Genomic DNA, 15020 nt, shown 5'->3' with positions numbered 1-15020 from the left:
ATCGCATTTTGTTCTTAGTGAACTCAAAATTAATTGCAATTTATCACGGATAGATATGATTTTTCAACGTTACTCTTGTACCCTGGACAAGATTATTTTCAATTTGTTAATACCATAACTGGACAATTGGTATTGGTATGCTTCAATGAAATGTTTTTTAAACTATTTTTATTTTATTTTTTATAACAGCTTAAGGACAAACACGCTTTTAATGACAATAAAAGTAAAGGATACCCGCAGTGCGTTGTTGTATTGCCGTATTTTGTAGGAACACAGAATTTGTTTTCTTGCTGTAGGAGCATTGCATTCAGAAGAGGGGCTACACCATGTTTTGATACAAGTTTCACGCACGAATAACACAAAATGTGGATTGTTACGATCACTGTTGGATTGTCAAAGATGTTTGGTAATGCAATCTGATATTTTTAACCGAATAAATGCTTCTGATATTCCGTACATTGTGTTGTACAAGTTAACCAAAATTTTATTGCTGTTTGACTAGGCTTGGGTCGATAACACATTTTTTTTGAGGATATACTGACCTACAAAATATTGCCGATAATCAATAATATTGCCCTTATTTTTGAGACCAAATTAACCACTGATGTAATGATAATACATAATAATGCGGTAATATAATATATAATAATATATATCCTTTCAAATGCAGTAAACTTATATTTCTCATATTTTAACACCCACACACTTTTTAATCTCCAAGTTAAATAAAACACACAATAATATTAGTGCTGTGAATCTTTGGGCACCCCACAATCTGATTCTAGGGGGTAAAGAATCTATTCAAAATCAATTCAAAACAATTATAGATTCTGAATCAAAACCTTTAATAGCATTAACATTTTAATGACATTGGGTGCCAATTCAATGATTAATTACAGTCCTTTGTAAAATAAACAGTTCTGCTAAATTTCTCTGTTACTGAAAAGAAAACTGATTTTTTTAAATAAAATGATGTCCAATCGAAGTCAAATACAAATAAAAGCAACTAGAGAAGTATCCAACATGTTTCTTTTCAGTAGATACAGGTATGAGCGTCTATATCAACAATATGATTTGCCTGAGTTGGCTAGACAGGACAGAATAAAAAAATATTTTTGATTTTTTTTTTTAATCGATTATGAATCGTTGCAAATAACAATCGCAAATCATTTAACTTTTTTTTGACATCCCAATAAAAAATACTTAATCTGTTCGCAAATGTTTGTACTTGAATAAAAATCACCACCAAAAGCAATAAATTGGGTTGGATACACTCAAATATTCACACAAAAAAACAATTAAAAAAAATAGCTAAATAAAGTATAGACAAAGTTGCACTTCAATATTGAATATGCAGGCAGAGGTAGACTTGTACATTATTTAACTGACAATCAAGTTGGGACCTTTTTGTAGAGAAAAGTGCAGCGTAACAATATATACACTACAGCAGTGGTTCTCAACATTTTTTCAGTGATGTACCCCCTGTATACATTTTTTTTAATTCAAGTACCCCCTAATCAGAGCAAAGCCTTTTTGGTTGAAAAAAAGAGATAAAGAAGTAAAATACAGCACTATGTCATCAGTTTCTGATTTGTTGAATTGTATAACAGTGCAAAATATTGCTCATTTGTAGTGGTCTTTCTTGAACTATTTGGGAAAAAAGGTATAAAAATAACTAAAAACTTGTTGAAAAATAAACAAGTGATTCAATTATGAATAAAGATTTCTACACATCGAAGTAATTATCAACTTAAAGTGCCCTCTTTAGGGATTGTAATAGATATCCATCTGGATTCATCAACTTAATTCTAAACATTTCTTCACAAAAAAAGAAATCTTTAACATCAATATTTATGGAACATGTCCACAAAAAATCTAGCTGTCAACACTGAATATTGCATTTCTTTTCACAGTTTATGAACTTACATTCATATTTTGTTAAAGTATTATTCAATAAATATATGAAAAAGGATTTTTGAAATGTTGCTATTTTTAGAATTTTTTTTTTTTTTTTTTTTTAAATCTCACGTACCCCTTGGCATACCTTCCAGTCCCCCCAGTGGTACGCGTACCCCCCTTTGAGAACCACTGGACTACAGTATTAAAAGGTCATATGCAAAAAAACATGTATACTTCCTCCTTGTTAGTGTTTACTGACATTAAAAACAGTATACCTTTCACTGCATATGTATCACTATATTAATGATTACATGTGTTAGAATTCCAAAGGGCACATGCATTTCCGTCCGCTTTAGGCACTGAAATATTCAGGACGTTTCCTTGGCTCCTTGATATTGCTGATTTTAGAAATAATGTACACTTCAGTGAGTGTGTGTGTGGACACACACACACATATATATGAAAAAATTTTATCACAGTGACCAATTTTGTCATGGTTATCGTCAGCGCGGTAATTTTAATGCAATTTTTAAAAGTACTTATACTGAAATCTTTTAACCAAGTTTTTTTGAAAAAAAAAACAAAGCCCACAACACATTCAAAATTATTTCCTTTGAAGAAAAACATTATTGTAGATGCAAACACTGTTTCATGTACCTCAAGTAAAAATTAAAAGTGCACATGAAAACACAAGTATAATAAACAAAATAATAACATAAATAAAAATAAATGTGGAAATTTTGCAAGATGGGCCCTAATAATAAAAATAAAATAAACATAGTGTTCATATATTCGATCTAGTCTTATACATAGGGCTGCACGATTATGGCCAAAATATTTCTGATTATTTATTATTAGGGACCGAATGTCCCTTTGGGACAGAGGACCCCTTTGAATATCTAGCATTTTATTCTTTCTTTCTTTCTTTTTTCTTTCTTTCTTTCTTTCTTTCTTTCTTTCTTTCTTTCTTTCTTTCTTTCTTTCTTTCTTATTATTCTGCAGCTTTGAGCTGTAATTTGACCCCCTTACCATGTTTCAAAACTCACCAAATTTGAAACACACATTAGGACGGACAAACATTGTGATTTAATCAAAAAACCTAACCCCAGAACTAAAAATGCGCTGTAGCGCCCCCCTAGGAAGAAAACACAGACAAAACTGCCTGTAACTTCCAGTAGGAATGTCGTAGAGACATGAAACAAAAACCTCTATGTAGGTCTCACTTAGACCTATATTTCACACACTGACATCCTTCAGCAAAAATCAACAGGAAGTTTGCAATTCCCCCTTCAAAACAAAAGTTTTTTAAAAGCACTCACCTTTGCCTCTTTGAGCTGTAATTTGACCCCTTTAACATACTTCAAAACTCACCAAACTGGACACACACATCAGGACTGGCGAAAATTGCGATCTAATCAAAAAACCAACCCCAAAACTCAAAATTGCGCTCTAGCGCCCTCTAGGAATAAAACACAGACAAAACTGCTCCTAGGAAGAAAACACAGACAAAACTGCCTGTAACTTCCAGTAGGAATGTCGTAAAGACATGAAACAAAAACCTATATGTAGGTCTCACTTAGACCTACATTTCATATATTGACAACTCCCAACAAAAATCAACAGGAAGTTAGCAATTCCCCCTTCAAAACTAAAGTTTTGTAAAAATCGGTCACCTTTTTTCAAACATTATCTCCTCTGAGCGCGTTTGTGGTGTCGGCTTCAAACTACCACAGGAGAGAGATTGAACCCTTCTGATTAAAAGTTTATGAAAGAGTTTTTATTATTGCTACGGTTTTGATTTTATCAGCCTTCAAGGAACCGCTGCGCTGAAAACCATTTCAAAGATGGCCGCCGTGCGCAGGCACAGTGAGTGAGACCTTTTTTTTTTTTTTTTCCGTACCGTCTGCTGCTGCTGGTGCGCACGCACCTACATTCGTGAGGGAGGGACTGTGATCGTCTATAACAAAATGTCTGCCAGGTGCCGTAGCTAAGCCGGTATGTTTTAAAGTTGTCGTTTGCCTGCATATCGTAAAAACAACCGTCCAACATTGTACAACTAATTGTAAACTTATAGGTGCCGACCATCATGGCCGAGTTGCGACGAGCGAGTGTGTTGATGTTAAGATATTACGCCGAGTTGGTAAGTGTATCTGTTTGCTAATAGTAGCTACTAACCGTACCCATGTATTTTCAATGGGCGGTTAGCATCGGGGTTTAATCCCGTTTTCTCCTATGTTTCTCCTCCGATTGAATTTCTTTGTATGTCGAGTGGTTTATTTTGGTTACTTACAGTTGTGCTCAAAATTATTCAACCCCCACACAATTTTGGTGTTTTAGCAAGTTGGACATTTATTCCGTAATTTGTTTATAGTCATATCAATTAAAGATGCATTAAATAGACAAATGCAACTTGAATTACAACATTATATTTTGTAACATACCAAACAGTGTCATTTCTCTTAATATCTCATTGACAAAATTATTCAACCCCCTGAAGATCATAACTCTTAAGAACAGTATTTGAATAAGGTCTTTTCAATCAGGTGTTGAAAACACCTGTAGATGTGATTAGAACCATAACGAGCAACAATTAAACTGATTGAAAAAGACTGTGACGCTCAGCTTCAGTGGTGTATTTGCAACATGGTGAAGTCCAGGGAATGGTCAAAGAAGTCAAGAGAGGAGGTAATTTCTCTTCATAAGAAAGGATATGGATATAAGAAAATAGCAAATACATTACACATTCCGAGAGACACAGTTGGGAGCATAATTCACAAGTTTAAAGCTAAAGGCACAGTGGAAACACTACCTGGGCGTGGTAGAAAGAGGATGCTATCTGAAACTGCTGTCCGGTATTTGAAGCGTACCGTGGTGAAAACCCCCCGGGTAACAGCTGAGGAACTACAACAGGACATTGCAGAGGGGGGAACGCAGTTTTCGTCCCAGACAATAAGGCGCGCACTACGAGATGAAGGCCTCCATGCCAGAACTCCCAGGCGCACCCCACTTCTGATTACGAGGAACAAAAAAAATAGACTCCCGTGTGCCAAAAATCATCTGGACAAACTCCAAAGGTTTTGGGAAACTGTTCTATGGAGTGATGAGACAAAACTGGAACTCTTTGGGCCTATTAAACAACGTTATGTCTGAAGGGGAAAAAATTAAGCTTACAAAGAGAAGAACACCTTTCCTACTGTTAAGCATGGTGGGGGGTCAATCATGCTCTGGGGCGGTTTCTCTGCCTCAGGTACCGGGAATCTCCAGCGGATTCAAGGCATTATGAATGCTATTTCCTACCAGGATATATTAGCTACAAATGTCATGAAGTCAGTGACGAAGCTGAGGCCTGGGAGACGATCCCAAGCATACCTCCAAATCAACTGCAGAGTGGTTGCAGAAGAAGGGCTGGAAGACTCTGGAGTGGCCTTCACAGTCGCCAGACCTAAATTCTATAGAAAACCTATGGTGGGACTTGAAGAAGGCAGTTGCAGCACGCAAGCCCAAGAATATGAATGACCTGGAGGCCTTTTGCCCAAGAGGAATGGGCTAAAATACCTGTAGATCGTTGCAAGAAGCTTGTGTCCGGTTATGTATCACGTTTGAAGGATGTAATTACTGCCAAAGGGTGTTCTACTAAGTACTAAAGATGCATGTAACTAGGGGGTTGAATAATTTTGTCAATGAGATATTAAGAAAAATGTCCTTTTTTGGTATTTTGTAAAATACAGTGTTACAATTTAAGTTGCATTTGTCTATTTGACACATCTTTATTTGATATGACTATAAACAAAATACGGAATAAATGTCCAACTTGCTAAAACACCAAAATTGATCACAACTGTACATATGGTGCATGACTGTTGTGGCGTATTAAGGCCATCTGCACTTTTTATGCGCAGAGTTGGTAGGTCTATCTGTTTGCTAATAGTAGCTACTAGCCGTACCTATGTATTTTCATTCTAACTTATATCTGTCAGCAGACACGTTATGGAAGATAAAAACTACAACATTTATAATACTAAGTAGTTCTAACTTATATCTGTCAGTAGACACGTTATGGAAGGTAAAAACTACAACATAATACAACGTACTGTGTAGTTCTAACTTATATATATTGGTCAGTAGACACGTTATGGAAGGTAAAAACTATAACATTTATGATACAAAGTAGTGTATAGTTCTAACTTGTATCTGTCAGTAGACACATTATGGAAGATAAAAACCAACATTTATAATACAAAGTAGTGTATAGTTTTAACTTATATCTGTCAGTGGACACGTTATGGAAGGTAAAAACTACATTTATAATAAAAAGTAGTGTATAGTTCTAACTAATATATGTCAGTAGACACGTTATAAAAGGTAAAAACTACAATATAATACAAAGTAGTGTGGTGTTCTAACTTAAATCTGGGAAGCCCAGACTTCCCTCTCCTCAGCCACTTCCATATATACTCGGTCCCATCCATCGCTGCTTGCAGCTTTAATTGTACATGTACATGCTGTACAGATCCATTAAGAGTTGGAGCAGAAATATATCAAATGGGAATTAACTATGCAAAATAAAACATTAAAGGAGCCATATGTTGTATTATGGCCAGAAATGGGACTGCAATCACGGTCAAAGTTCTGTAGTCCCACTCTCCATGACGGATGTTACCAGATACGCAGCCGAATCGAATCCTTCTCCAAGGAACTTCGAATGGCAATTGACGCTTTAGGTTTCTCTTGTATATGCTTCTTGCAAGATGGTTTACTAAGTAATTATGCTACATTTTACTAATGTCGATTAGCCAAATGTATTTGTAAAGTTACGCAACAATATTTTGTTCGGGAGTCGGGACAGATTGTTGGCATTACCCTGCTAAAATGTCTAGTTTGACTGCATGGACCATCCTCTAAATATATTATGTATAATAATATATAACATATTATATATTGCATAGGCCTACTTTGATGGCAAGTCAAGGCCAACAGTAAAATTACCGCCACATTTCGTTCAGCATGACTCCATTATGCATCCAACCTGACACACTGCATTCATTCTCTTCCATCTACGCACATCACCATCTTTCAGTGCAGAGTGCAATTCTATGAGCCAACCCACGTTACGCAAAAACCACATTACGCATTAAATCATATATCCTACTGCCATGTCAATGCACAAAGTAGAAATGTGTTACATGTAATGCATTATATTGTGTTAAGAAAATACCATCCCATATGTGCCTGATGCACATACAGTACCAGAAACCAAAATTAGCTGTGCTAATGTTGGAACCCATTTCCTCAGCGTATCAGCATATTGAGAACAAAATACGCACTGAAACTACCCATCAGTACAACAGTTTGGCCAACAAAAATAAAGAGTGACATCTCTCACAATGAATACACAATCTTCACAGCCTGCGTTCAATTCGATGAGATGACAAAACATTTTAGCTAGTATTGATGTTATTTGGAAACTGATACAGTTTGCAGTTTAAGGACGAGTTAACATCCAAGTCAACAAACTAAAGACTTTACAAGCAACTTGTGTCAACGTTCACGACATAACCTGCAGCATGTTTCCTCACGTCATTAACTCTGTCACAGCGGCTGAATAACCTTGTATTCAGAAAATAAAAGCAACATCATGTAGTTTTCTCCTTCGCTGTATACTTTTAGTGTGGGGACAAGTGCGTCTGTCTCCAATATTGTCCACACCTGTCTCCATCTAAACACAGCAGTGCCCTCTAAAACGCATGGCGGGAAGCGAGGGAAAATAACTCAGAGTCTTTAGTCCGCCATGATTTATAAAGCCAAATGAGTTTTGTGATGGAGTGATTGGAGGACAAACTTGTTTGTCACAAAAAACTTTCATGAAGTTTGGTTCTTTTATGAATGTATTACGGGTCTACTGAAAATGTAACCAAATCTGCTGTGTAAAAAGTATACATACAGCAACATTATCAATTTTGGTGATGTAGAAAAGTTACAATCATATCTCATTAGCTTCATGGCATGACCTCTTAACTTCATGTGAGTGATTATGATTGACGACACCTGTTGACTTCTCTGAGCCCATTTAAATAGGGCTCATGTGATGCAGTCATTAGACTCTGTTACGAACGTGACAATGGGAAAAGTCAAAGGAAGTCAGCACAGATCTGAAAAAAAATAATATTTGACTTGAACAAGTCAGGAAAGTCACTTGGAGCCATTTCAAAGCAGCTTAAGGTCCCAAAAGCAACTGTGCAGACAATTGTAAGTATAACGTGCATGGCACAGTTTTGTCTCTTTCTGCCAAGAGAAAATTGGTCAGGATGATCAGGAGTCAACCGAGAACCACTGTCAAGCGTGTTTTGCATCGCCATGGACTGAGAGGCTGTCATGCAAGAAGGGAGCCTTTGCTCCAGAAACGACACCTTAAGGCTCGTCTAAAGCTTGCTGCTGATCACATGGACAAAGATAAAACCTTCTGGAGGAAAGTTCTGTGGTCAGATGAAACAAAAATATAGCTGTTTGGCCACAATACCCAGCAATATGTTTGGAGAAGAAAGGGTGAGGCCTTTAATCCCAGGAACACCATACCTACCGTCAAGCGTGGTGGTGGTAATATTATGCTCTGGGCCTGTTTTGCTGCCAATGGAAATGGTGCAATACAGAGAGTAAATGGGACAATGAAAAAGGAGGATTACCTCCAAATTCTTTAGGACAACCTAAAATCATCAGCCCGGAGGTTGTGTCTTGGGCGCAGTTGGGTGTTCCAACAGGACACTGACCCCAAACTTTACGTCAAAAGTGGTAAAGGAATGGCTAAATCAGGCTAGAGTTAAGGTTTTAAAATGACCTTCCCAAAGTCCTCAATGAAAACGTGGACAATGCTGAAGAAACAAGTCAATGTCAGAAAACCAACAAATTTAGCTGAACTTCACCAATTTTTCTCAAGAGGAGTGGTCAAAAATTCAACCAGAAGCTTGTGGGTGGGTACCAAAAGCGCCTTATTGCAGTGAAACTTACCAAGGGACATTTAACCAAATATTAACATTGTTGTATGTATACTTTTGACCCAACAGATTTGGTCACATTTTCAGTTGACCCATAATAAATTCATTAAAAGAAAAAAACTTCATGAGTGTTTTTTGTGACCAACAAATATGTGCTGTAATCACTCTATAAAGTCTAAGAGTTGTAGAAAGTATTGGAAACTCAAGACAGCCATGACTTTAGGTTCTTTACAAGTGAATGCAAACTTTTGACAACGAGTGTATGTATGTGTTTATGTATATAGCATTCTTTTTTGAAAACATTTAATCCAAGTTTGTAAAATATGTCTGCAGGGACACAACCATGGAGTTAGTAGTTCATCTGGGGGGAACATGAGTCACAGTGCACCGTCATCTCATATATGCCAAACCAAAGATCTAAATTCCTCCTTATGCTGCGACAAGACCGAAGATGGGTTTGCACTAAAGTTACAATTGAAGATTCATAAGCTGAATCTCAGCCTTGATTCAAAACGCCCAGAGCCCAACATGAGTCTAATGGACCTACTGGTGAGTGAGATTTACAATGCTCTATTAGACCTTCTGAAAAGTTGTGCATATACTCACCTTGCATTCTTCTTGCAGGACGATTCTGAAGTATTGTCGGATGAAGAGGATTGTCTCACCCAAGATGAAATTCAGACATTTTTAGAAAGACATCAGTTGTTCTGCAGCAACCGTCATAAGTATCGACAGCTATTGAAAGAGAAATTCACCAACTACTGCTGTGGAACTACAAGGAATGCGGTCTGCGGCAAACCAAATAAGTGTACTCATGACATGTCAAGGGAAAATCTCCCGCATGACCACTGCTGACACATATACTAAATATTCTCATCTTTGGCCTTTGATTCTCTCTTTTTTTTGGATCAAATGTGATTTGCCTCAGGTTTTCACTTACTGTATAAGATCATACTCTAATTTCCAACTTTATCGGTGGTGATTCTCATTGCCAAGTATTGTAACTTAGTGGTTATAAGGTGGTATCGCACATCAAACTTTGCAATCTGTGACTTGTGGGTCATGTGTTAGTCTTACAGGAGAGGGTTTTATTGTCTTCTGTTATGTTTTATGGTGATGGGCTGCTCTCATTCTAAGTGGGCTTTACAAAGAGATTAACATCCAGTTACAATGAGGATTGTGGTGAGACGAGCAGAATGTGAAAATGTACTTAATAAAGAATATTTATTCATCTGCATCAATTGGTTGTCCCTTTTTTGGTTTTATTATTGGTTCCAATTAAACTTATAATTTAAGGGGGTAATGTTCTAGGCATTAGTGCTTTAACGTTCACTGTCCCTTCAGAATAACACAATATAAATTACATGACATTTGTGGAATTTGATATGACACACTTGGGAAAACAACATACGTGCCTGGAATTTTGAAGTGAATGAGTGAGGTCCAAAGTTTAAATATAGCAAGGAGGTGTGATGTTTTTTTTCAGCAAAGTCCACATACTGAAAAATCAGAGGATACAGGAACCTTTAAACAGGCTTCTATAAATTCAATGAAGATATTAAATATTGCATTTATTCAAACAAAGTATTACTCTGACACCTCAGCTTAAGAGTGTTTCAGACCCTCTGGACTAGTGGTTACGCATTAAGTTGCAAACAAAAAATTTAGTTACAAGTCACAGGGAACCCTGTAAGATTCGGCCTAAACAACCGGTCTTGCTCGCCAGCATTAGCTTACAGGAAGAGATCGACATACGTAACTTTGTTTTCTAAGCATGGGAAGGAAAACTGAGTTTGAATGACAGTACTCAGAAAAGGAAAAAGCTGTCAAAAACATGAGTCTGCAAAGAAATTTGAGAGTATCACTTCTTGTCTGCGCCATATTGAAGTAGAATGAGTCGATGATGCCAGTCAAGAATGTTAAAATAATAGTTAAAAGGTGGACATTTAACTTTGAAAATATGGAAAAGCTGCTGAAAGTGTGTTTGACGGAGAAGCAGCTGTAAGGAGGACCGTACAAGGTACGGTAAATGCTGTACATTATTACATTATTTTATAAAAAAAAACCTGCCGTTGTTAGTGTATTCATTTGTATTACTTTTATGCAATAATTGATGTCTAATTTTTTTTTTTTTTTTTAAATCAATCAATCTTAATTTATTTGTAAACCCCCTCACAATAGCTGTAGCTGAACCAAAGTGCTGGACAACAGTGCAAGAAAGACGGTGTAAAGCGAGCACATAATAAAAATAAAACAATGGAAAATGCATTTAGAATTAATTCATAAGTGTCACCATTATCTTAAAGAGCAATTGGTAAAAGAGTCATACTTGTTTAGTGCTTTTCTACGTTCAATTTACTCAAAGTGCTTTGACACTATTTCAACATTCACACACTGATGGTGGGAATTGCCATGCAAGGCCCTAACCACAACCTACCAGCAGCAAGGGTGAAGTGTCTTGCTCAAGGACACAAAGGACGTGACTAGGACCGCGGAAACTGGAGATCGTACCAGGAACCCTCAGGTAGCTGGCATGGCCACTCTGCCGACCGACCCACGCCGTCCTCATTATCTGTTCATTTCCACAACAAGCATTAATTCTTGTGTTTTGAGTTAAAAAGTTCTCTCACTGAACCAATTTATCTAAATTAAGGTACTACTGTAATACAGTATTAATGTTATTAACATTAGTAGTTTAACTTTTTTTATGTTATTTAGGCCTTTTTGTGCTTTTTTTTTAACATCTGTTTTCATTGTTTTTACTTTCCACCACTTGTATATCTGAAAATCACTCTAATATGTTTTCAGTGCAATGACAATAAAGCTATTATATTGTATTCCATATATTTTATTTTACATCAGATTACCCACACTTGAATTTGGATTATGATTAAACACAAGTTATTACTTGCTTACAAAATTTAAATTAACTTTAGAAAAAAAAAGACCCAATATTTGGACACAATTGCATTTTTATTATTATAATGTCATCCAGGAATATTTTTTAAATATTTTGCTTGAATGCACATCGTTTATTTGCAAGTCCATCAACCTAGCCCACCTGTCAGGCAGGCATCCGCAATTAAGGTAAAAAAGAATGTACAGTCAGAATAAATTGTAAATATATGATTAACGCAATCATTTGTTTTTGATTAATCACATGAGTTAGCACCTGACTTTTGACCGCCCAAAGAGAAATATAAGATGTTACTGTACTGTATCTATGTTGACTGTATTTTTAGAATATACCTAGGGCCACTTTACATAGTTTAATCCAATAATTGTGTTTCTTACCAATTTATTTTTTTTTACCAATAAATGCATATGACAGTTGATAATGTTACAAATCTAAAGGCCTGTTTTTCCTTTTTAAAAGATGTGTTACATGTTAAAAATGTACATTATCAGTCTCATTAGCATCAGTAATTGAATTTTTTCCTCACTCCTTTGCACTTTTTGTGCTTTATTTAAATATTGTTTTTCTTTTCCACCACAAATATTTTTATATGAATACAACATATATACTATACTGCAGTGGTTGTCAAACTTTTTTCACCAAGTACCTCCTCAGAAAACACTTGTCTCTCCATGTACCACCATAATGACCAACATTGAAGTACAGTAGTGTAGTAGGTCTAAGTATTCATTAAAGATGAGGCAAAGGTTTTATTTAACAAGTATGTGTATTATGTTATTACTGTAACATTACAAACAATGCACAAACATCAACAATGATCCTCCACATACAATAGACTTCACTTGATGATGCTATGGTTGCATTGTAAGGGCTGGTCTCCTAAAGCTTTAGTAAAACTTGGGCAAGTACTATTCTGTCTCGGTGGTCCTTTTTACTCAACATATAGTCATTCAAAAGAACCAGTGTGTTTGTATATTTCTTTCATTGTTAGGAAAAACAAAACTATTATTTTATTTTAATTATTATTAACAGATTAAAATTACTTCCCGACCAAAATTCATACAATTCTAACCAAAATTAATATTAACATGAACAACATTATTATTACAGATTCATTTACAAGTGAAGCGGATATTTCAGTGATTCGGTGACCACAGATTATGCGCTAACCGTCCAAAGTCAGGACCCAGGCTGGACCATTCATCTGTGCATCATTTGGGGACGTCTCTGAGCTGCCGACCTGTCTCCGCTCAAGATGATCTCCTGCTGGCCCCACTATGGACTGGACTCTCACTATTATGTTAGATCCACTATAAACTGCACTCTCACAATATTATGCTAGATCCGCTCGACGTCCAGGCAGCACGGTGGAGGAGAGGTTAGTGCGTCTGCCTCACGATATGAAGGTCCTGAGTAGTGTCGGGTTCAGTCCCGGGCTCGGGATCTTTCTGTGTGGAGTTTGCATGTTCTTCCCGTGACTGCGTGGGTTCCCCCCGGGTTCTCCGGCTTCCTCCCACCTCCAAAGACATGCACCTGGGGATAGGTTGATTGGCAACACTAAATTGACCCTAGTGTGTGAATGTGAGTGTGAATGTTGTCTATTTGTGTTGGCCCTGTGACATGGCGACTTGTCCAGGGTGTACCCTGCCTTCCGCCCATGTGCAGCTGAGATAGGCTCCAGCAACCCCCGCGACCCCGAACGAGACAAGCGGTAGAAAATGGATGGATGGATGGATGGCACTCGACGTCCATTGCACTTGTCGCTCGGGCGTGTGTGTGTGTTTCTCATTGTCATCCAATTGGGTTGAGTTTTTTCTTGCCCTAATGTGGTATCTGAGCCAAAGATGTCGTTGTGGCTTGTGCAGCCCTTTGAGACACTCGTGATTTAGGGCTATATAGGGTAGGACAGTGGTTCTCAAATGGAAGTACACGTACCCCTGGGGGTACTTGAAGGCATGCCAAGGGGTACGTGAGATTTTTTTAAATATTTTAAAAATAGCAACAATTCAAAAATCCTTTATAATTATATTTATTGAATAATACTTTAACAAAATATGAATGTAAGTTCATAAACTGTGAAAAGAAATGCAACTATGGAATATTCAGTGTTGACAGTTAGATTTTTTTTGTGGACATGTTCAATAAATATTGATGTTAAAGATTTATTTTTTTGTGAAGAAATGTTGGATCTCTATTACAATCCCCAAAGAGGGCACTTTAAGTTGATGATTAATTCTCTGTGTAGAAATCTTTATTTATAATTGAATCACTTGTTTATTTTTCAACAAGTTTTTAGTTATTTTTATTTAAATTATTTCCAAATAGTTCAAGAAAGACCACTACAAATGAGCAATATTTTGCACTGTTATACAATTTAATAAATCAGAAACTGATGACGTAGTGCTGTATTTTACTTCTTTATCTCTTGCTTTCAACCAAAAATGTTTTGCTCTGATTTGTGGGTACTTGAATTAAAAAAAATGTTCACAGGGGGTACATCACAAGGTTGAGAACCACTGGGATAGGATTGGTCTTCATTGTCATTACACAAGTACAACAAAACTGAAGTAAACATTGGTTGATTGATTAATTGATTGATTGATATTTGAGTTGTATTTTTTAGAAAAAAAATGTGTTACATTATTAAATAATGAATGTAAGTGTGAATGTTGTCTGTCTATCTGTGTTGGCCCTGCGATGAGGTGGCGACTTGTCCAGGGTGTACCCCACCTCCCGCCCGATTGTAGCTGAGATAGGCGCCAGCGTCTCCCGCCACCCTAAAAGGGAATAAGCGGTAGAAAATGGATGGATGGATGGATGGATGGATGGATGAAGAAAAGAAAAGATAAAGTACTTTATTGACGCCAATACATGTCGTGGCAGGTCAGATGCGATGAGGTAGCGACTTTTCCAGGCTGTACCCCGCCTTCCGCCCGAATGCAGCTGAGATAGGCTCCAGCGACCCCCTGCTACCTCAAAAGGGACAAGCGGTAGTAAGTGGATGGATGGATGGGTCGGATCCGGCCCACGTGTGCTGGATGCCATCCATCCATCCATTTCCTACCGCTTGTCCCTTTCAGGGTCGCGAGGGGGCAGGGGCTGGAAAAAGAAAATCAATTGCAGTGTTTGTTGTCTACCAGTAAGCGGCAGACGTCAAGCAGACAGCCACAGCACTACGAGCACAAGGCGATGTGAAAAAAGCAAGTGGGCGGCGA

The 15020-nt window shown here is 37.1% G+C and overlaps 1 protein-coding gene across 2 annotated transcripts in view; it reads left to right on the top strand.

Moving 5' to 3' along the window:
• Nucleotides 1–10129, top strand: part of ggnbp2 (gametogenetin binding protein 2) — a 29353-nt gene extending 19224 nt beyond the window's left edge. For both annotated transcript variants that reach the window (XM_061897994.1, XM_061897993.1), the window contains exons 13-14: nucleotides 9222–9437; nucleotides 9513–10129. In XM_061897994.1, the coding sequence (XP_061753978.1) occupies nucleotides 9222–9437; nucleotides 9513–9743 (447 nt within the window). In that variant the 3' untranslated portion in view covers nucleotides 9744–10129. The remainder of the gene's footprint in view (nucleotides 1–9221; nucleotides 9438–9512) is intronic.
• Nucleotides 10130–15020: the final 4891 nt, after the last annotated feature.

This window comes from Nerophis ophidion, linkage group LG04, assembly GCF_033978795.1.
Source record: "Nerophis ophidion isolate RoL-2023_Sa linkage group LG04, RoL_Noph_v1.0, whole genome shotgun sequence".
NCBI lineage: Eukaryota > Metazoa > Chordata > Actinopteri > Syngnathiformes > Syngnathidae > Nerophis > Nerophis ophidion.
Note: the sequence above shows the minus strand (reverse complement) of the source record. Positions and strands in the feature narration are given on the sequence as shown.